Below are 24,550 nucleotides of genomic sequence, written 5' to 3'. Positions count from 1 at the left end.
CGCCAGTTCCCAGCGGTTGCAACTTTTTTGTGTTTGCAAAAATTGTACATGCAGTGTGTAATATTAGGTGTTTATTTTGACGAAGGTGATCTGGTGTGCTTTTGCATGCGATTTTACCATCGGATTTTTTGCTGTGATTTATCTCAACAACTGTTGCACCAATCTGAAATATGTTATAAGCAAATTTATAGGAGATTTTCAAAATCGAAAATTTCTGCTTAATAGTTTCCGGTTTAATATGTGATTTAAATTAGTGCGTTCAATTTTCCCGGGTTTTGAATTTTCCGGGAAACGGGAAAAATATTTTTTTTAATATCCGAGAATTTCCGGGATCCCGGGAAATTTTCTAAACTGTCATAAATTTATTATCATATTAATTTATTATTTATTAAATTTTCTATACAGTCATAAAATTAATTTTAAGAACGCTAGGAATTTTGGCGATCTCTATACAAAAATTTTAACAATTATCCCTAAGAAGCCAAACTAATGCATATATATGCAGAATAAAAATATGAATACTGTAAAATTCTTATCGATTACTTATAGTATTCAACTGTTCATCAATTTCCACATTTATTTATTTCATTTATTCTTAGAGGTCAAAACCTCCAACTTAGCCAAAGACGTCGAATAGTATTTTTTTGAAAACCTTTATTGGTAATAGAAAAAATAGTCACAAAGTTTCAGTCACATTAAAAATATACAACACAAAAAAAACAGTTATTTGTTGTATTGCTCACAAATTAAAATTTAAATTTCGTATGCACCCATATTTTTCGTTTGTTAACGTGATTTTTTTTTAGTTTGAAATAATATATGTTATTTTTTTATGGAATTAGCGTAGCGTATGGAATTACATAGATTGTAATTTGTCTTATTTAATTAAAGTTGTATTTTTAACACATTTCATGTTTGCGTAAACAAGTTCTTTTTTGTGTTTAAGTTAAAGACAAATTAGAAAAAAACTAAGCCAAAATTTTTCATGGTAAAAAAACAAAATTTGTCCTGTCTTCCGTTGTTCAGAAATGATGTATTATATGCATGGATCAATTAAAAATTAAAATATTTTAGTAGTTTAGAATATTGTTTTGATCACAAAATTGTTTAAGTTTTATTTTTTCAAATTCTGCCCTAGTCAATACAAACTGAGAGAAGAGAAATTTTTTTTTTTTTAATATTGAAATGCTTAACCCAACTCCCCTTTTCCTAAAGATTCATGTAATGTCTCTAATCTGTAGACTTTCAAACCAAAATTTGTAAAAAAATACTGAAATCCTGAGTTTTTTTTCTTTTTTTTTTTTTTTTTTGAAGAGGTCCTATAAACATATAAAAGACAATAGTTTATTGGTCCTTTTGAAAAAAAACTCTACAATATTAAGAGTGATTTGCAAATAGAGCACTATTTGCAAATTATAATTAAGGAAACTATGATTTTTAGAAGTGTTTTCCTTGAAAACAAATGTTTTTTAGCAGTATTTTATGATCCCCGTGAGTGTATAATGAATAAATAAGTAATCAATTTTTTGAAGAGTAAAGGTTTTGGCAATTATGATTTGAGTGAGTTCAATTTCCAGGCGTCCAATTTTCCAGGGTTTTGGATTTCCCGGGAAACGGGAAATTTTTTTTAAATCCCGGAATCTCGGAAAATTTAGGAAACGGTCTCAAATTCCATGTTTTTATTTTATTTGTTTTATTTTTTTATGCTTAAAATCAAAGAATTAGCTCAATACTTTTAATTGGTGATAATCTACACTTCAATCTAAACAAGAATAGCAGTTTTTAGATAGCTTAAAAAAATAAAAATTGTTTTAATTTTTGTTCTTTGTTTGACTTTGGATTATAAATGAAACACATGACATGACTAAAAAAAGCTTTATTTTTTTTTAAACAGCGCCGACACCAAATAAAGTGATACCAGTCAATGTAAATTCTAGATAAATTAAAAATTTCATGTTTTATGTAAAATATATTTTAAAATTTATCTTTAAATCACTACCTCAAACTTGAGAAAATCAAGACAAAAGTCTGAATAGGTATAGGAGAAAAATCGAAATTTTTTGCAAAAAATGGCTTAAACAGCTGTTTTACTTTGTTACTTTTGTCCTGATGTTCTCCAGGTGGCGGTGTTTGATTAAGAAAATATAAAATTAAACAGAAAATATGTGAAACGCTAGATATTTTCTGGAGTTCTAAACTAAATTTTTTACAATTTTCCGTAATATGCCAAACTAATGCTGATATATGCCGAATACAAATTTGATTGCTTTATAATTCTTATCGATTGTTTATTAAGTTTTCGAATGTTATTTCTACATCCCAATCAGAATTACCAGGCCAAAATTAGTTTTTTCTCCATTTCGGGAATTCCCGGGACATGATATGAAAAATCCCGGGAATTTTGTCCCGGGTATTCCCGGAATGGACGCACTAACGATGTCCCATTCCCGAGGGTCCCGGAGCAGAAACACTTATTAGCATGGTGATCCAAACCAGTAATTGCCTAAAATCAAATCTCGGAGCGTATGGTGGGGTGTCCGCACGCTTTTTTCTCCCATGTAGTTTAAGGATTGCGTTGAACACTCCGTGCTCATACTCAACCCACTTCAACGAATTATCTTTGTGGAAAACTTTGCGCAGTAGGCCTGGCTGCTTTAACGTGGGTGATGTTTCAATCCATTATATTGCTATGGCGCACTACAAATGTTAATGAATGACATGAAGAAGGTCTGGCGTTATCTAACCTAAAGCTTTCTAACCCTGTAAAAGATTGGCTACGCTAGGGTTTGATTAGGTTAGATTAGATCAGTGGAGGTGGAAGCTGCCTAAGATCGAGTCCTAAAATAATTTTAGTCCAAAATTGGCATACGATCTGATGGGCCTATCTTCTACACGGCAAAAGTAAAACAAAACAAAATATTTAAAAGAGGTAGAAGAGTAATGAATTATAAGGTGAGATTTTTATGAGTAGACCCTGGTGCCTGTATTAGAACTCAATTAATTAATTAGTTTTTACTCGAAGCATCAACCGGGGGTGCGTGTATTATTTTACCAGTAATGATGATGTTGATTGTTATCTGGGAACTCGATTAGTGCGCTGGCACACAGTATAGTAGTACTACACTTGGGAACATTCTCATTGAGTACAATTAATTCCGTGGCGAGTAAAACATGACAAATCAAATTCTCATCATGGGAATTATAAACTCACCTTAGTTTTTTTTTCAGCAAGCTGGACTGCGATGTCAGTGATGATTATGTGAAGGTTTTATTGATTTTATTCTACTTCAAGGCTCTTCAAGTTTTCCATTGGAAAAGGTCAGGGCCGATTTTGCTCAACTACGATTGGTGCAAACTTATCATTTTATGCAGTCTGTCAGAGCTTGCGCGCCGTATTTCAAGCTATCTGGCCAATATCAACAGCACTCCAAATTATAGGTCACAGCTTACTGATGACGCTGCAGCTGATGCAACACGTTCGTTATCAAAGTGGGAAAAGATTTATCAATCGATATCGATCCAGAGTGTGGTGGGCTTTGCGCGGTATCACAGTTTAGCAATCTCAGGCCAAACTCCTAAGTACATCAGTATGTATGAGTTCTGAACAAAGACACTCAAAGCCGATGCGCGTGAGGCTACAAAAAACGCCGATAGATAAGAATTTCAAGTATTTCTCGAGGCTCCGGGGTCTACCAATGTAGGTGCTTGCCGAACGCGCCACCACCGTCGACGTCGTTATCAACCAAACCAGTCAGGGGTTCTGAGGGGTAATTTTCCTTATATTTGTTTTTTTTTTTTTTGTAACTATTTTTTAAATTATGTATTTTTTTCTTTCAAATAGTTAATTAATAAATAAACTTTAAAATATTCAAAATTTTTGATGTTCTCACAGAAAAACAGTTTAAGAACCTCTGCCCTAACTGCTCCCAAAGTTTTGTCACCGCCACGGTTAGGTCAACGTCGCCGTTGAACCCTTCCCGCGGGGTGCATCCAACTCAGCACGTGGCTTAGTGTAATCTCAGTCCCTCAGAGCTCTGACCCAGTTTAAGCCATGAACAGTGAACGCAGTTCGATTCCCCGCCTGGAACACGGCGGAGGACAGCACCTATTACAGGCGTACTCAAGTCGCTTACACTACGCCGCTCGCGTTGTTGTGCTCTGATAACAAACTTCAAGTCGAGGTGACTTTCGTGTTTGCACGATAGATAAAAAATACACCTGTGTAAGGCCGTTCTAATCGCCGCTCGTTCGACCATCGTTCCCGATCATCATCGGCAGTTGTTGGTTAGTACGGCGTCGCGACGCGTTGTTTTTTTTTCTTTTCGAGGAGAAAGCTGGTGTCTACCGCGAGAAGATCCTTCATGTCCTGAACGTCGCGATGATCGCCGAGATGGAGACGACGCGGCTGCTGGAACAGCAACAGAAGCAGCAACGCAATCGGCGGAGACGGTACGAGAAACTCCGCGAGATTCGTCACAACCACAACATGAGACTGCTGGTGTCGCTGCTGATCGGTAAGGGAGTCCGAGACTGTAATTTAAAGTGCATTGCTTGGAGCCACGTGGCTGAGAATTTGTTCTAACGTGAATGCGGCAATTACAGCAGTTTAGTGTGTTCAAGATCGGGCAAGGAGTTCTACTTGAGCAGCAATAGCAGTGTGGGCTCAAGTGATAAGTTCCTGAGCGCTGATACGCGGACTGTGCGGCCGCTGCTAGTTGGTATCAGTGGAAGTGAAGTGGAGTTATTCTGTTGTTATTGATGTTGTTGTTGTTGAAATCTGAGGTGCGCGCGCCGGCGTCGGATTGCGATGAATGAGTTCGTTTTTCGACATTATCGATTGAAGAAATGCATAATTTTAATTCGTGCATTTAACAATTCTGTACCCAAACTGGAAATGAATTTTATTTGTATTTTTTTTATTTGGCTCACACTTTGTGGGGTCCTTCCCTATGTAGAAAGATGCAATTTTTATCATTGGTTCACCCATACAAATCTCCGAGTGAGTTGTGGCGCTATAACAACGGCAAATAGTGTCCAGGGCATTCGTGGAAATACAATGCCCCATCCCAGAGGGTCCCGGAGTACCAAACCTTCTTAGCATGGTGCTCCCAACGAATACAACCAAAATCACGGAGCGTATGGTGGTGTGTTGTTCGAACACTCAGTGCTCAAACTCAAGCCAATTGGGTACTAAAGCCCTATGTCAATTTTTATGTACAACGGTAAATAACACGATTAAAAACAATTTCTGATCACTTTTTTTCATTTTAATGCAAACAATTTTTTTAACTAGACAACATTTTTTCGATGGATCAACATGGTCCCCTTGGAACGAGCTGTCAAGAAGGAACTTTTCTGTCAAGAAGGACCGCGAGGTTAATTTTTCAAAATTGATTTAAAAATCCATTTTAAACTCTTTGTGGTCGTACAAAGGTTTATTGTACTCAGAAAAATAAGCTTTATCGCTGTAAACAATAATATCAGCAATCTAAGCTTCATTTTAGGACCCAATTACGAGTCATCTCTGCGATACAGCTTTACGCAGTAGGCCTGGCCGCTTTAACGCTTGTGATGTTTCAATGCATTCTAAGGCGATGGCGCACTACAAATCGTCGCCATCGTGCTAACTTGTCGTACGTGCATTTTGGGCCAAATTGAGTTAAGAACGCCATTTTGTGCAGCTCACAATGCCTCACCTTTTGACCTTCACAGATCCCCAAAATTCGATTTCAATCCTGAGATATTCACCAAAAACCGAAAAAACTCCGTGCATTTTTGTCACTTTACATATGAAAGTAGTTTCAATCTTGTCGTGCTATCTTGTCACTCCCTGAAAATCGATATAAGTGTGACAATTGGCCAAAGGGATTTCAGGTCAGGATGCGTTTGACGCACGTACAAGTCAGACTACCGTAAACATTTGTAATTATAACTCGGGACTCCAGCAACCAAATACAACCAAACTTCGGGACAATGCACAGAATGGTCAACCAAACAAAACGTGTTTGTTATTGTTTACATTGCGTGCTCTAGTTTTTGTTTATTCAAGGTCAAACATTAAAACGCGTTTTTCTCGGAACATAGAAATGGCGGGTGCGACATGATAGCACGACGACGTCGAAATGTTAATAAATGACAAGAAGAGTGCTAGGCGTCATCTAACCTAAGGCACTCTCCAGGATCCCTTCGAAAAATTGGCTGTGCTAGGGTCTGATTAGATTAGATTAGATTAGATTTGGTTCACCCATACAAATCTCCATAATATGTAGGCAGCTTTCCATACAAAAATGGTACGTATATATTCGAACATCTGTAAAGGAACACTTTTAAAGGAAGTGGCGAATGACCTCTCTAGGTTAAAGTTGCGTTAATAAAATAAACAACAACTTTTAAAGGAATTTTCCGATCAATTCGGTGTCTTTGGAAAAATTGTAGGTATTGATGAGGACTGTTCAGAAAAAATAGTTGAAGGAAAAATAAATCTTGTCAATTTATTATTAATTTTTTTTTTTTTACAAAAACATAATTTCCCATAATTGATATTGATCCTTGCACTGTGACTTGGATTTTGCCCGCAGTTAGCTGAAAAACAAGCGAGCACTTTGATCATTTTTTAGGAAATTTAAATTTTCCCAAGGCAGTTGGACAAGTCGCAATAGTGCGATCAATAGCAATAATTTAGTGCGAAGTCAAAGTTAGTGGGAATTGCGCAATATTTCTGATTTTTTTTTGTTTTAAGGGACAATAACCCACAATTTTTGAGCCATAGAGAAGTATGGTCAAAAAAATTGCCGCCAATTTATGATTTTTTGGAAAAATGGTAATTTTAGAGAAATTAAAATTCATGTCATATTTTTTTTATGTTAATTTTTTTATATTAATATTTTAGCTTAATATTTCTGTTTTAAAATTAAATATTTTTTACTGCAAGTATATGAAAACTTTGAGTTGTGATTTCATGAAATAATGTTTTAATTGAAAAAGCACGAGAAGATAGATCATTAAGCAAAAAATAATGATTATATATTTTTTAACAAGCGGAAACCTGTAAAAATTGTTCTTTGAAAAGTTATTTGTCGTGAAAAACATATTTTTTGCATTTTTTGCCTTTCTTACTAAAGAAAGGTATAGGTTTTACTTTAAGCCAGGACGTCATTTCCATCTTCGTAAATATGTCGATTCAGCATGAATTTTAATCGGAAAAATCGCCAAAAAATCACACTGCATCGATTTTTGACGCTTCGTCGCTAAGTCGACAAGTTGTCAAGTTGAGCTTCGAATACTGGCGCGAGAATGCTGGCGCATATATGTTTTGCTCGACTTATACTCGTTTGTAGTAGCTTGTCTACCGATGTTTCGTTCAACATGACATAGGATATTCATCCTGCTACAATCAATTTGTTTCCCGTTTGTGTGTGTGTGTGTGTGCAACCAACCAAACGGGACCACGCGGTCGCTTCTTACAAATTGAGTTGTTTCCATGTATTTTAAACTCTCATTCTATACATGCAAATAACTCGCATAGGCATTTGGAAGGTGTTAGCTCTGCCGAGCTTCGGTGACCCATTTCTACGCTGGCTAGCCGAGCGCGAGGTACTTCAGCTTTGTCGACAAGCCCCGCCCTGAAGAACGTTTGGACCAATCGGATTCAAACGTTATTTAGAACTTCCGTACCCTTGTCAAATGGACAAGGACCCAGCGCGTATATAGTTGATGGTGGTAACAGTATTCCTAATTCCAGTCATAGCTCACCAAGTCGCGATGGCCTAGTGGATAGCATTTTTGCTTACCAATCCAAAGGACGGGGGATCGAACCCCGACTCGGGCGACTTTGATTTTTCGTTTATGTTCAGTGTTTCAAGATTAATATTTCCTATACTTTCTCGTTGGGAGCAGATGGGAATCGAACCCAGGACCATTCGCTTAGAAAGCGAACACCGTAACCAGTCAGCCACGGCCGCTCCTTACAATCAATTTGTTTCCCGTTTGCTCCTAAAATCGCTTAAAAGTAGATTCCATTTTTTCGTGATTTCATAAGTTGATTGAACAGGATGCAATTTGGCGCCCTCAGCAGGGCCCAAGAGAAACATTGCATTGCTCTATAACTTGTTCCGTTTTGATGATTCTTTCCTTTTTCTAGATGATGCTACGTTTCTGGGTCGCTGTTCGTTTTATGCATCGCTAGCATACAATGACCGGTGTAATGGTATATCAGGGTCCGGTCTGAGTTAGAAGTAAATATTTTTTGATCGCTGCGATAATTAAATTTATTGTGGCCGGAGTGCTATTTATTGCCAAATCATCAAAAAATAAACCTGCAGTAGGGGTGAAATTAGGTCAAAATTGATTTTTTATGGACTTTGCAATTTCTCAGTCTTTTCAATGAAACTTGATCCTGTTTGAAGGGTTTTGTAGGAGACAACTCAAATAACGTTTTCTGAAAATGTCACATTCTTTATATGTACGGTTAAACATATTCTTTTGGTGAAAATTGCGTTTTTTATTTCTTTTGGAAAACATATCATTTATAATACTTTGCTTTCGTTACGTTATAAATAAACAAAGTCGATGTTATGAATTGAAAGAAGTTCTATCATTGTTATATTCTTTAGTAAGAAAGGCTCTATCTCACCCCAGGTGGGATTAAATCGGGTTTTTTTATTTCAGCTTTATCTGGCAATGTTAATCCTCACACTCATTTGGATCATAAAAGTTGCTGTTCTATACAATTTTGTTGCAAAATATAAATTAGAAGCAGGATCAGAATAATTTTCGATAAATTTTAAATTTCCCCGGAAATTGGATGAAAATTTCCCGTTTCCATGGAATTTTCCGTATCCCTGGATCCCCGGGAAATTGGACGCTCTAGAGAACCCTTGTTTGGCATACCTGAAATTGGACTAACATTCTTGAAATTTGGGATATTTTTGACGTAGACTTACATCTTTGTCGAAGGTACTGGGGTGTCATTCCAAAAAACCCGGGCCGAAGGCCCTGGATTACTGCGTCATCCGTCAAACGCTTATATCTTCCTTCCCTCTAATCGAATCGACACGATTTATGTGCCATTCGATTCGAAAATTATTCAGCAATTTGCTATAAAACTTTCATTGTTGGCAAAATAGTTTAACTATTGAAACAATTGAATGTTTTAAAATGTTTTCAAAATGCAGAGATTTTGCAAGCAAAATGAGCGCTTCCCACTCACGGACGGGAATGTCAAGTACCTATTTTGAGGGAAAATCATCCGAGCAACGCGACCGAGTGTCGGTCGCGAAAAAGGAGGAAGTAGAGGGCCGAAATCATACATAAGAACGCGCGCCAGAGCCCATTCCATCATTCACGTCTCAGACGTCGGACCGGCAGCAGCAGCAGCAGCAGCAGGAAAGCTCAGCCCAGAGCAGCAGCAGCAGGAGAGAGACCAGAGCAGCAGCAGCAGGAGAGAGCGACCAGAACTGGAAAAGAAGTGCGCATCGCCTTCTCGTCGTCACCGTCAGCCAGTTGCCTCTCGATGGCCGGACCGTTAGGATCTTTCGTGGTTGCTGTGGTTCGGAGGTGCTTCAATCCCCATCCCTCGTCCCACCCGGGACGAGGCATCAACAAGATGAGGCGCGCGCCTGCTGCCTTCCGCCGAAAAGCCTCTCGTGGGTCAAGCCTTGGTTGTTAAACAATCGGGACATCCAACTAGCTCGTCGCATTCGCGGCGAGCGCTTCTGAAAGATTTACGTCTCATCAAATTCTAGTGTTGAAAGAGTTGCCCTCGTCCCACCCGGGACGAGGCAGCGAGCTAATTTGAATTTAAATTTCTGGAACAAATTTTGGTCTTCGGGGGCGACGGATTGCACAGCTTTCTGAGGCTGCTCTCGCCCCCAACCCCTATGCCCCCTCTTCCCCTCCCACCATTCGGCTCGCTAAAATTCCTTCGTCTCTTTCTTTCCTCTCTTTGCCGTTCGTTCGTCTTCTTCGACGGCCATGCCTCACGATCTTGAGCAGTTAAGTGAGGAACATGATCCAATTTTACTCGAGGCTGATTCGTTTGGGGATATTTGTGCCACAAAAGTTTCAGAAAATGGGATTCAAACATTGTTTGTTGTTGTGTATATTTCGCCAAGTGCAACATACAAACAGAAAATTTCTTTCTTGATCCTGAATTTGTTCTGGTATGCAAAGCAGGACATCCGCATTGTTGTGTCTGGGGATTTTAACATTGATATCCTCAAACCGGAAAATTTTAAATTTGTTGATTTTATGAATTATGAAAGAGTACCTCAAGCTTGATCTGCTTTCCAATCCTTTGGGCGCACATGCCTTGACCTTGTTTTTGGTAGAAATGTTCTGACACAGCCACGAAGGTATGTTTCGTATTTTAGTTATCATCGGCCGATTTTGACTTTGGTTGATGCACCAGCCTAATATAAATTTCGCACCACAATCATTTGCAAATACTACACGCTTTCCTAAACAACTTTGTCGGTTTCGCATCCATCAACAACGCCAGCACCTGCAGCATCCACCGCGGCCTATCACCCATCTGGACAGAACATCTCCCGGCTGCAGCATTGCGACCAACGCCACCATCCAACTCTAATCGGTCCTTTTTAGGGCCACCAATTTTCTCACGTAAGAGTTCTTCTTGTTCATCATTCCCACCAAACACTACCACCCCGAAATAACGCCCTTAGCTGAATTCCATCTCCCATTCATGATCATATTCCGTAAATCTATTTAAAGAATATAGCTAATTCTTCAAATTAATATATGGAAAACCCACATGTCCACATATCTAAATTTTACGTAAGTCTACGCCATTCCGGTTATGTCTGTGACATAACTACTTTGACTTTTTATTTAGAACGAACAAGTTTTAATAATTTATTTTTTGGCTTTGCAAAGGTTTGTGGGATGTTTTTGTGCCTCCCACAGTTGTGGAACACCTGAGTTTAATTGATATTTTCACTAAAAATTTATCAGACCATGTTTAAAACATCATTAAGCTTGAGTTTTATTGGTTTCAGAGTGTGAAGTAATTTGATTGTAAAAAATATGTACTTCTGGAGAGAAAAAAAAGTTTGTTTACATCGTAAGAAAAAAGTGTTCAGAATTTGTGGATTTCAAGGGTCAATGTTTTTCTTTAAGAACTTGATATAAAACGTAAAAATGTACAGCAAGTATATAATTCAATCGAAAGATCGCAAGAAAAGCTTTCACATGGAAAAAGCAAATCATTATTTTCATCAATTATCGATTTTCTATGATTTGTTGAACATTGCAGATCTGTAAACTGTTACGAATATGAGCGATGACTGTAACCGGATCGATACTGCGTAGGTTGAACATTTTTATTTTACCAAATACAAAACTATGTTATTGTGAGGAAGGCTTCAACCACCCTGTGGTGTGTTAAGTAAAGATTTTTCACTAAAACTGCGATAACACGATAACTGCGAAGTAAAGATTTTTCACTAAAACTGCGATAGCTTTGAAATTTTAGCGATGACCTATACATTTTTAGATATCAAAAGTTTCGTCCTTCAATAACGACAATTTGAGTGCCCAAACATGTGTAGGCCGGTAAGTTACATATGACCTTTTCAAATGTTAGGCTAGATTTTTGAAACACTTAACTATTTTTCTTTAAAAAAAAGCGAAAAACCTTTTGTTTGCGTATAAGACAGATAAAATCGGTTGAAATTGCACAGATTTCACTTCTCTTTGATACTATTCTGCGCATGCAATCAACATATTTTTTAAACTTCGAAAATAATACCATCACAAATTTAGTTTTTTTCAACTGAAATTGATCTATTAAATCGTAAACATTTCTGTCTGTACCAGAAATTGCTTCAGAAACCATATCAGCAATCTTAGTTGTGTTTATCCAGCCTGTTTTTTTTGCATCAGTTGATCAAATAAACTTTCATACCAGCGTAGACTACAAACAGTTACATTGTATTAATTATTGAGAAATGTTGCTACAAATGACTGGTGGGGACCTCCCCTAACGCTAATCTACTCAATAAAGTCAAAATTTTAATCAAATAAACACGCACTTCTCGGAACCCCGTCAACGGTCAGTATGTATAGTCGTCTTAACGAATATCGGCAATGTTTGTCCAACCAATAAAGGTTTCCGCGAGGCTCATTCGCGCCGTTGCGGCCCACTGGCGGGTGATAATGTTGTAAACATTCCCCCCACAGGCCGGGCCGGGCGTTCGTCACCAGGCTAATGCCATCCGATGTTGCTGCTGCTTTGCGTGTATGCTAAGTAGAAAGGTGGTGCGGTTGTGGGGTGAGTAACTCATTCACTCTGGGGTTCGATCGGTGATAGGGTGGCACAGTGGGATCGTCTGATGTAGAGGTGGGCAAAAAAAGAGCGAACCGCTCAAAGAGCCGGTTCACTTAAAAGAGCGAACGAACCGTGGCTCACAAAAAAAGAACCGCGGTTCTTTTTTTAAACTCCGCTTTTTTGAAAGAATCGTTTCAATATGGCATGATTTTTGTTATAAATATACTTTATTGAATTTCAAAAAAAATGTAGTATTAAATTTGTTTTTGAGAATTGAAAATGCAATTTCAAAAAAATCAATGCTTATAAAAATTAATCCCAAAAGAAAACGATTTTCTTAACAAAATGAAATAAACTTTTCAGTGTGCAACTGATTGTTCATTAAAGTAAAAAACTTTCAAATTTTAATCAAAATAGAAGTCTCATCCACTGAAAACAATTAAAAATCATTTTGGGATCGATCAAAAATATTTTGATTTTTGGTCAAATTCCGTTGCACAGTACCTAATGCAAAAGTTTTTTTTTCGGTTTAAAAAAAGTTCATCAATACTTCGATATTTTGAAAACTTATGATTGCAAAAGAACTGGGGATGTGTAAAATGCATTTTCAATCTCTTTTTTTTATTAAAATGTCTTGCTTTTATTTTTTTTTTGACTTTGGCCAGATTTGAGGGACATAAACTTCAAAAAATATTTGGTATGGCCAAATTTATAAAAGTCCAATGTGAAATAACTTATAAAATCACACGATTCTTCAAAAAACCCTATTCATTCAAATTTTGAAAAAAGAGCGAAAGAGCCGTTCAACGATCCACACTTTGCGTAAAGCGATTTAATTTGACATGGAAATTTGTATGGAAATAATCTTTTTTTAATCCAGCGTGAAACGCTATACTAAAACCGGATTCATATTCGGTTGCGCTGAAAGTTGCTCTACAACACACCCAATACACCCAAGTCACTTCGAAAATGAACTGCAAAAATTAAAGAGACCAGACAAATTCTGCGAACGGCTCACATTACACAGATTCAACAGGACAGGAAGGATGCATGGACTTACCGTATCAAACGCTCCGAACCAGTTGTGGTGTGGTGTGAAAGTGTACATTTAGCCTGCAATAAGATTTTATGGGGAAGGTGGTGGAATTTGGAAATTGAAGTTGAGGAAGGTAGGATAAATATTCCATTTGATCCAGTTTGATAGTTGTAATATAGGGGTGTGAATTCATCTCGCAAAAAATGATGAAAAATAAACCACAATTTTGAAGGCTGTTATTTTTTCAAAGTATTAATTTCCCCTCTCCTTCATAAGTGACCCAAAAAATCAGGGGATGTATTTTTTTCTAAATAGGGGAAATATACCCTCTCTAATCAAACACCTATCTTCGTCATATGGAGAGTTTGATGCTCGATTAAAGCTCCAAAAATACTATTTAGGCTGTAAACTTACCACAGCACCGCCTCGAGTAAGCACGCAAATGTATGCCACTTACTGGCCAAATAGATCAAATTTAATGCACTTTTGATCATAATTTCTATTTTGCGAGACCATTTCTCATCATTTTGGTGGCACACACATCAACACGCAAGATGAGAGGTTAACTGCTTAACGAAAGTCGCCATCAATATCTTTTCATTTGCGCTAACGATTTCAAAGCGCTTAAGATATAAAATTGCTTCCAACTACCGGCAACATGTTCTTTTGACCGTTACTTAGTCACTCACTTGAAAAATAATCCGGAAACATGTAAATAATTAGCAAGCGCCATCAAAAAAACAAACGCGCAAAGTCTTTTGACGATTCAATTTTGACCATCCATTCCAATCGAAGGCTGAAGAAAACCGAGCGAGAAGCGAAGGCAAATAAAGAACAAAGGGTAGCCACCAACACCACCAGCAGCGTTTGTGGTGTTGTCAGGAAACTTTTTCTATAAATGCTACTTTTCGTGAGTGTTCGCTCAAAATTTCATCAATTTTGGCAGCACGAAGCAGACCCAAACGAGCGTTGGAAGAAAAAAAAACTAAGCTGAAAATAGAAAAATGGGCGTGGCCCAATGCACACGACTGATTAGAATGCGTTTTTGAAATATTTTTTTAAAATGCTTGTAAAAGGAATAGCATAACTTTTATTAAAAGTGAAAATAAACAGAAATGTTCACAAAAAGTTGCTCTACTCGTTGGTGTACATGGTTTTACTAAATTTCAAGGAACACTCCAGATCATCCAGCATCATTCAAACAAGACCGCTTATTAGGCTTGAAATGGGTTTATTTCCCCTACTTCAAAATGTTAAAGAACTTTTTAGTGGAATCAGTTAATAACAATTTAAAATGTAATTTAAATAATTTTCAACATATTTAAGTTTGTTTCAAAAAGTTTTCAATTCCACTAAATTTGTGATGTACAGCACTGCAAAAAAGTTTTTTTTAACAAAAAAAACTATTTTTTCGACAAAACTCTTTGAAAACTTTATGATCGCAAATCATCATCACTAGTGTATTTTCTATCAACTCTTTCGTTGAAATGAAAATAAAACTTGCGAAAACAAAATTTTCGCATAATGCTAGTAGAAATTTTACTCAGCAAATTAAAAAAAAATCCCGATTTGTGGGGATTGCAATTTTTCTTCTTATTTCGGCCAAGCTTTGATTTTTAGAAAAAAAAAACTAGATTTTTGATGTAATTTTTTTTTGTGAAATTTTAGTGGGGGCCATTGCAAATTTTATTTCAATTCACACATAGACATCGGATGAATAATACTTAACTGGATTTTATTTTCCTCAAATTACCATTTTTTCAAAATATTTTTCTTAAATTTTTACAGTCATGCCTCGGTTTAGCACCGCATATGGGAGATGCAAAATTGAGGCGTGCATAACTGAAGCACAGAGCTTATGGGAATTTGGCTATATGGGAGACATTGTCTATAATTCTATGAAAAATCACCCAAACATCAAAAATTTTTAGTGTTTCAGAATCGTGATGATGTAAGCTATCCATTGCAATTATAATTACCTGAAAATGTTCATTAAAATACGTATTTTCCATTATTTTTAAAATACAATTTTATCTCGATTTTTTTAACAGTTATATTGTCTACAAAACTACGTATTTTTGAAAAAGTACTCAAAATTTCAGTATTTAACAGTATATTTTTAATGATCGGGATTTTGTCATACATTTGTAAAATAATAACACAATTTTTGAAAATACTTAAAAAACCCAAAAATTTGTATTTGAGCAATTCCATGTCAAATAGGGAATCGGTTGTACCTGACCCTCTCCGATTTCAATGAAACTTTGTAGATATGTTATCATACGCTTATTTAAGCCATTTGTGTGTATATGGAGCCAGTTAAACTCGATAATGACATTTGAGAAGGGCGTTGAAAATGTTGAAAAAAGGTTTTTTGATGGTTTTCGGCAATTTCTATATGACAGACTTGATTTTTCAGTCTCAAAAATATTTTTAACGAAAAGCTCGTCCAATTTCCCACAGGATTGTCTTTGACCACATTTAATGAGCAATTGTGATTAGCATATATCTGTATGCCCATACATCCAATTGAAATGTGGTCAAAGACAATCTTATGGGAAATTGGACGAGCTTTTCGTTAAAAATATTTTCGAGACTGAAAAATCAAGTCCGTCATATAGAAATTGCCAAAAACCATCAAAAAACCTTTTTTTTTTTCAACATTTTTATTTTCAAACCCGTTGTAACTTCACAAAGATTGGACTTAGGACAAAGGTCAATATGGACAATTTTATGTAAAATTGTCTGGAGAATCGATTCCCGTATTCGGTTTTCGAAAATTTTGAAGTTTAAAGCACTTTAAAAAAAAAAACGGTTTCAGAAAATGATGTTTGTATTTTTTTTTTTAAGGTGAGTTGCTCCATCCTGCATTTTTCGTGAGTCTTTTTGTTACATCTTAGGCTATTTTCACAAAAATTTTGAACGCAAAAAAAATCGTGGGCTCACCTTCAAATTTGACTTTTAAACTTAAAAATCAAAAAATCTCATAAAAGTGGAGTGTTTTTGTCTTTCAGTGTATTTTTTTCGGAAATCCCGTCAAATTTCCTACAAGTTTGTCTTTGACCACTTTTTGATACGAAGCAACGGCTTCAAGATACAGCAATATTTAAATTACGAAATACAAAAATATTGAAACCACTTACGCCCTTCTCAAATGTCATTATCGAGTGTAACTGGCTCCATATACACAAAAATGGCTTATATAAGCGTAGGATAACATGACTACAAAGTTTAATTGAAATCGGAGAGGTAACTAAAAAATTCCTGTGTTGGGCTGGAATTGCTCAATTCGAAAAATTATAAAAAATTTCAGTATTTTACAATATGGGACGCAAATGATCGGGATTTTTTAATACATTTCAAAAATTATAACACTGTTTTTAATACTCAAAACAGAAAAAACACGCATTTTCGAAACAAAAATCTGTTATGCATTTCGGAAGTAGTAACACTAAAAAAAGTATTTTTAAATACTATAAATACTTTACACTTTTTTTTAAATTCTCAAATTGTTCACAAATTTACTATCGCACACACAAATTATTTTCGAAAAAGTACTTAATTTTTTAGTCAGTTCAGTTCAAACTGAAATTTTTAGTATTTTTCGGAAATACATAGTTTTATCATATTTTTTATTTTTTCAATTATTTTTTATTTTTTCGAAAATACGTAGTTTTATGATTTTTTTTTTGTATTTTCAAAAAGGCCATTGCAAATTTTATTTCAACATTAGTTTAAACTTTCAAGGAAAAAACATGTAAAATCGCTCTGCATCGCTTGGAGGTGGTGATTTTAGCGGATTGCATACTGAATATCGTCATGTTTATGCGATGATTATCCAAGCTCAAATTGCCTACACACCAGACTCACATTCCCAAATTCAGTGAAATTTACTGAATTCTGCACAACTGAAATTTTCAGTGAGCGAAAATTCACTGAAATTTCAGCAAAGTTTGACAGCCGGTATCCTCAAGTAAGTTTCGCTTAACGTTGGACGGGTTTTTTTTTCGAAAGTTTGAATGTTCTAAGTAGCCACCCTTGGTGAGTTGTAACAAAAGTTTGTATTGTTATTTGAATTCTTTGTGTGTGAGTGTTTTTTTTTTTCTAACGAGTTATACAAATCTTGTAAAGTTCTTAAATTCAACTTGCATTCAAAACTTCCGATCTTCCGATTCTTGGATTCAACAATATCAGTCTATGTCCATCTGATGCTCGCTAAGTTCGGCAAAAAATGGGAGTATGGATAAAAACACCCCCATCTGTGTATTAGGCCTTTTGTGATAATTTTTTCATCCAAATTGAAACATTTGGCTTGAATTTCGAAGTTTTGTTTTTTTTTTATTATATTAAATTTTTAGTTTGAAGGACGTGTTGATGAACAATATCAAGCTTTTTATATTTGGTTTTTCGTAAGTAAATCGAATACCGATCGAAAAAGGGCTTTGTTTACTAGATTTTTATGTACAATCCCATCTTCGCAATACAGGGGTCGGCGCGTATTTAGTAAACGTTTGGCAAAAATAGGCTGATCTCACAAAATCAGTAAAGTGGTTTCTTCATCCGCTTATCTTCCTTCTCCGATGGTGACTTCCTTGTTCAGTCCAGTTCACCCGTTTTTTTTTAATTTTGTAAAGCAATAATCAGCATTCTATTAAAAGGAAAAAAAAGTTTTAATTTATGTTTTTGGCGTCCGTCAAACAATTTCAACAATTCCACATCAAGTCACGCATAGACATCGAATCAATAATACTCTTAACTGGATTTTATTTCCTTTAAATTACATTTTTTTAAAGTATTTTTCTTCTATTTTTACATCAAATTTTATCCACTTTTAATCCCTCCTACAATCCACCATGCGACTCCACCGCAGCTGCTTCTCCCCCAGTACAGGCTTCAAACGTAAACCGCCACACACATTTTTTCCAATACACAGCCGGCATTCTAAGGCCTCCCCCCCCTCTTGCTCGATAGATTTCCATCGACTGATGGTAAACCACTCAGCCAGTCACCCATCTTAGTAGTCAGTTTCAGTTCTAGTCAGTCACTCGCGGCGCGCGGTAGAATTATGCTACCAATCGCAGCAGTCGTTGCACCAAGTCAACTTGACAGGATTTCGCGCGTTCAACAGCATCGACGGCCACGTGGAGTACCTGCTGGAGGTCGACCATGCTGCCGGTGGTCAAGTTCAGGGCACTCAAGTTAGCAAGTCGATTCTGTCATCTTAGCATAGTTCCTCTTCGGATTAGAACAACTTTTTGGTACCAACCGAGTGCAGTGTGTTATTGATTTGTAGGTCGTCGCGCGGACCAAAGATTGCGGTTGCGGTCCACGTGGTTGGTCGGCGCGGAATTAGGCGGCTGGTGATGAAGCCATTAGCCGCCGTCTGGGGAATGGTACGCCGGCGGCCACGCAGGATGGCCGCACTTTCAGGTGTGTAGGATTGGGGGATGACCCCACTTTTTTGGGCGGGGACGAAACACTTTAAGGTGCAAGGTCATGCGTTAAGGTGCGTGAGGCAAAGCAAACATAAAGTGACGAAACATTAAAATTTAATGTGATTACATGGGTTTTGCTGTGAATTGTGGTGATAAAAATGTGTGACACGAAGAGGAGGGGCCCTTGACAGGTTGGAAGAGGGAGGGCGAGAGGAGAGTGCCCTTATCAGTGAAATTGTATCGAATAGCTGATTCTAGGGAAATGTAGTGTAGTGGGAAAACAGGGATGACGCAGTGTGAATCAATGAAGGAAGTTTCACTCCTCGATTAAACGATGTTCGATGAATAATGTCTGGCTGCGTGTTTGTTTTGGGGTGAAGGTGTTAAAAAAGACATGATTTGAGTGCATAAGTGATCATAAATAATTGGAAATGCACCCTCTACTGACGATAATAGTTTTTTTCTTCTTTAATTTTTGTTTTCTAATATTGAAGATGAGCAACTAGTAATGTTTTTGCAAAAAAATCATTCCTCCATCCATGGTTTGATATCATTCAAAATTCAAATTCAAATTATTCGCTCTACAGCATTGCCTTGGCGTTCCTGGACTGAGCTAACGACCTAACCACTTGGTTAGACCGTTTGATAGCATACGAAACATATTTCGTAAAAAAAAGTAAAATTTCGTGACGTTGCAACGCCGAATTATGTAATTTGAATTTTTTGTTTAAGGCTAAAGAAATATTTGAAAATCTGTATCTCGGGAAGGGCTTTTCAGATCTATTTTGGTGTCTTCAGCAAAGTTGTAGGTTATGATGAGGGCAAATCAGAAAAAATAGTGGCATACTAAAAAAATACAATTTTTAAGCAGTTTTTCACATAAAGTAAAATTTTCAAAAACCGAACAAAAAAAAAATGTTTTAGTTCGTAGTCTATTTTCAAAAGGGCGAAGCCTTTTATGTAAACAAACAGTCTATCCTTCTTGCTCTAGTGACAGTTCACGGTGAGCAAGAGTGGGATAGGCTGCTTGTTTACATCCAAATTGAATAGGGGTCATTCCATCTGAAGCGGAACAGCATTTGAAAATTACCCTCTCCGATCCTGCTCAAATTTGGCAGGGCTGTTGATACTATCAAAACATGCAAGAATCCCGAATTTCATCCAAATCGGACCACCCCCTCCATTTTGTACCTCCCCAAAAAATCGACTTTTTGACGATTTTTGACCAAACCTCCTAGTTTGAAACGACGATAACTCAGGAACCACAAATCTTAGAGGGTCGGTCTTAGACTCAATTTTGAAGGAAATTGGACGTAAAATCCATTTCCGTGATCAAAATTTAGATTATTTTTTTTTCTACCTGTATTGCGCAATTGAAAACTTTAAACGGCCGTATCTCAAAACACCCCAACTTATTTTTTTTATTTGACCTCACCATCGTGTTCCCCGGCCAATTTTACATAAGAATCACTTATCGACAGAAATGAATATGTTTTGTTCCAGAGATATCGAATTTTAAAGTTTTGTGTTTTCGAGATTATCTACATTAGCTTCATTCGCCGCATCTGCTAGAAGCACACAGGCGGGCTGATCAATAACTGCTACCTGGTGTTCTGGGAGATAATTAATTTAATTTATCTTTTTATAATTTTACGCAAATATTTATTCAAATGGCTAATAGGGGAAATTCTCGTATGTTTGGCAGGTTAAGTCAAAAGCCGTAATTGCCAATGGTAAACAAAGCCTATTTTGCATCGGTATCCGACCTACTTACGAAAAACAAATTTCAAAAATGCTTAAGATTGTTCATCAACTCGTCTCTCAAGTGCCCCAAACTGAAAAAAATTAAATCTTGTTACAATTGGGAGAAAAACAAATATTAGTGTCGGAGGTCACGGTGGCTCTTACGGCTTTTGAAAACTCACCCGAGATTTTCACTATTTAAACAACAAATTTTGCAAAACTTTTGATAGAAACTTGCTTGTTCACTTCTTTCTTATTGAGCTATTTATCACTCGATTTCAGTTGAAAACGCTTTTAATCAGCTGTAATTGAATGCCAAAGCGCTGATATGGCAACATTAGAAGAACGCTGGAATTAGATGCTGTTCCCCTACCTTGATCAATCTATTTTTGTGAAAAAAATATTTATTGGGTTATTTTGAATGCACCGTTTTTCACGTGTTGCTAACCGTTTTAGAGAACCTCCGAGGCCATGACTAGGGCCTTTATCATGGGCGGTAGCAAAATAGTACCATTCAGCAAAAACCCCAAAACCTGCTTTATTATTATTATAGTTTATTATTGACACTTTACCATAATTTGGCAAATCTCATTTATGGGTTAAAAGATTGATCATATTAAATCAATTTTTATATTGTGAGCCAGCTCCATTTGATTAAAAGATGATTTTGGTCAAGGTACATTTTATTTAAAAAAAATCCTTTATACGTGAGGACAGCAGCCGTATTGTGTTCCAAGAATCCAAGAATGACAGAAGAAAAAAAACACTGTTGTTCGGACGATGTCGAAATCATCGCAACAAAATTTGGGGAATTAGCCGCTTTGCAGCAGATCAAACTTTGTGATTTTCTTACATTTTTCAGTTTTATACTTTACAGAAATCCTTTTCCTACTCCTTGTGATCGTCCTTCACTAGAGTACAACAAATCAACAAATTTTATTCATTTTAATTCATATTTTTAACTCAATAATGTATCGTGCACTTATTGTTCAGTGTTACTAACAAGATTAATTGCATTTTGCATCGGAATCCAATTCTGCCCTTTACTGTGTGTCATTATTGCTCTGTCCTGTGGGTTAGCACAGAAATTCACTTCATTCATTGTTTTTAACAGATAAACATTCGCGATTAAACTCCAGTTTCCTACAGTGTTATACAGTTAATTTTTGCCCAATTTGATAAAGATTATTTATGATGAAATATTATTTCAATAAATGGCCAGGTAGCAGTTATTGATCAGCCCGCCTGTGTGCTTCTAGCAGATGCGGCGAATGAAGCTAATGTAGGTAATCTCGAAAACACAAAACTTTAAAATTCGATATCTCTGGAACAAAACATATTCATTTCTGTCGATAAGTGATTCTTATGTAAAATTGGCCGGGAACACGATGGTGAGGTCAAATAAAAAAATAAGTTGGGGTGTTTTGAGATACGGCCGTTTAAAGTTTTCAATTGCGCAATACAGGTAGAAAAAATAAATTAATCTAAATTTTGATCACGGAAATGGATTTTACGTCCAATTTCCTTCAAAATTGAGTCTAAGACCGACCCTCTAAGATTTGTGGTTCCTGAGTTATCGTCGTTTCAAACTAGGAGGTTTGGTCAAAAATCGTCAAAAAGTCGATTTTTGGGGAGGTACAAAAATGGAGGGGGTGGTCCGATTTGGATGAAATTCGGGATTCTTACATTTTTTGATAGTATCAATAGCTCTGCCAAATTTGAGCAGGATCGGAGAGGGTAATTTTCAAATTTGCACTTTTTCGTGCACAGTTGAGATGGAATGACCCGGGAAGTAAAAACGAAAAATATTCACGAAATAAATAATATTTTTTTTAGATTATAGATCCTTCAAAAATATTGAAAAAAAATATTTAAACCCTTTCCGGCCTGACCCAAAAACTGAAATTTCCTAAACAATAAAAAAATATTATAAAAGCAGAATTAATTTTGCAAGCGAAAAAACATTTTTTTTTTTTCGATAAAATGCGCTCTTTTTCGATAAATCGCGCAATGGTTAAGTTACAGTCATTTGAATCAAAATTAAAAATGTATATTTTATGAAAAAGTTTTTATATATGAACATTTTTTAAGTATTTTTAAGGAAGCTGCGAAAATAACATACAACTTTCATTACACAAACTTCGAATTTTTAACCGAATTCGGTAGTAGAAAAATTTGCAATGGATAGATCGGTAAACCATCTGTCAAAATTAACGATTTTTTTCTGAATTTTTATTGCACGATGAACAATAATGAACTGCTTTAACGAATTTCGGTAAGTTTTTACCGAATTTGGTAATTTTCAGTTTACCGAACTGTTCAAATCTAAATGTGTGGACATTGAAAATCGGAAATTAATTGCTGAGTGAAATGCAAATAATTAAAATTGACGAAAAATGTGTTTTATAAGTGTTTCCAATCAGCCTTTATTTTCAAATGATAATAGCTCGGCAACTTCAAAATTTCCAAATCTTTTCAAGTAGGTTAAGCCACAATATTTAGACAAAAATAAGCTCACGGAGAAAATCCACTAAAATTTAAATTCTCTTAACATGTTTTTGCTTTATTTTCTTAATATTTAAAAAAAAATGTTGGATGTAAATAAATTTGCAATCGGCATAGGATTTTTTGAATATTAAAAATTGTTTCAATTTAAAAACTTTTTTATTAAGAGCAATTCCAGCTTAAATCAGGAATTTTGCTGGTACTTTTGTACCCGACCCTCTCCGATTTCAATGAAACTTTGTAGACATGTTATCCTAGGTCCTATATAAGCCATTTGTGTGTATAACATTTGAGAAGGGCGTAAGTTATTAAAATATATTTGTATTTTGCAATCTAAAAATCAATGTATTTCAAAGTCGTTGCATCGTATCAAAAAGTGGCAAAGACAAACTTGTTAGGAATTGGACGGGCTTTCTGAAAAAAATACACTGAAATAAAAATACACGCCACTGCTATGAGATTTTTTGATTTTTAAGTTCAAGAGTCAAATTTTAAGGTGATGTCACGATTTTTTAATGTTCAAAATTTTTGAGGAAATAGCCTAAGATGTTACAAAAAGACTAACGAAAATTGCAGGATGTCTCTCCTAAAAAAAACACACAAAAATCATTTACTTAAACTGTTTTTTGTTTTTGAAAAGTGGTCTAAACGTCAAAATTTTTAAAAACCGATAGTGGAAATCGATTCGCCAGACAATTTTAACATAAAAGTCTGCATATTGACCATTTTCCTATGTCGAATCCTTGGGAAGATACACTGCCCATGTTCGCATGGTGACATCACCTTAAAATTTGAATTTTTATCTTTAAAATAAAAAAAACCCTATATAAGTGGCATGTATTTTTATTTCAGTGTATTTCTCAGAAAGCTCGTCCAATTTTCTACAAGTTTGTCTTGGACCACTTTTTGATACGATGCATCGGCTTTGAAATACAGTAATTTTTAGATTGCAAAATACATAAATATTTAAATAACTTACGCCTTTCTCAAATGTTATTTTCGAGTACAATTGGCTCCATATACACACAAATGGCTTATATAGGCCTAGGATAACATGTCTACAAAGTTTCATTGAAATCGGAGAGGAATTGCTCTTAAGGGAAAGTTTTCTACATTTTTTTAACTTTGCTGGATACAGAGAAACATACTTTTGAAGCTTAATTTTGCCACAAAAAAAACAGTTTTTGTCAGTGTCATCTAATTAACCTTAATTTTTCAATACTCGATTTCTTGGAAACTATTGGTTCGATTGTCAATGTTCAAAAATGAAACTGTAGTGAAATTGAAGATTTTTTGAAAGTTTAGAATCAAGAGTAACCTTTTGAAAAAGCTAAGTACATTTTTTTTGAAATTTTCAAAAGTGGCGCAATATTTTGAAATTATTTTTTTTTTGGTTTGAAGAAAACAGAAAATTTTACAAAAAAAATCATTATTTAACATTCAAAGTTGAACCAATAGTTTTGAGATATCACGAGTTTAAAGCTTTTTAGATGACAGTGAGAAAAAATATTTATGAAGCTGTTTCGTAGCAACCAGCAACCCAAA

The 24,550-nt window shown here is 35.7% G+C and overlaps 1 protein-coding gene across 4 annotated transcripts in view; it reads left to right on the top strand.

The window, feature by feature from the left end:
- Positions 1-24,550, top strand: part of LOC6032379 (beta-glucuronidase) — a 64,873-nt gene that overhangs the window by 4,467 nt on the left and 35,856 nt on the right. The window contains exon 1 of one of the 4 annotated variants that reach the window (XM_038253477.1): positions 4,075-4,514. The exons of 2 other annotated variants lie outside the window; for them this stretch is intronic. In XM_038253477.1, the coding sequence (XP_038109405.1) occupies positions 4,379-4,514 (136 nt within the window). In that variant the 5' untranslated portion in view covers positions 4,075-4,378. Of the gene's footprint in view, positions 1-4,074; positions 4,515-18,373; positions 18,753-24,550 lie in introns of those variants that run through there. One more of the 4 variants, XM_038253479.1, reaches the window with a different exon arrangement.

This window comes from Culex quinquefasciatus, chromosome 2, assembly GCF_015732765.1.
Source record: "Culex quinquefasciatus strain JHB chromosome 2, VPISU_Cqui_1.0_pri_paternal, whole genome shotgun sequence".
NCBI classification, from domain to species: Eukaryota; Metazoa; Arthropoda; class Insecta; order Diptera; family Culicidae; genus Culex; species Culex quinquefasciatus.
The sequence above is the reverse complement of the archived record's forward strand: the minus strand, read 5'-3'. Positions and strand labels throughout refer to the sequence as shown.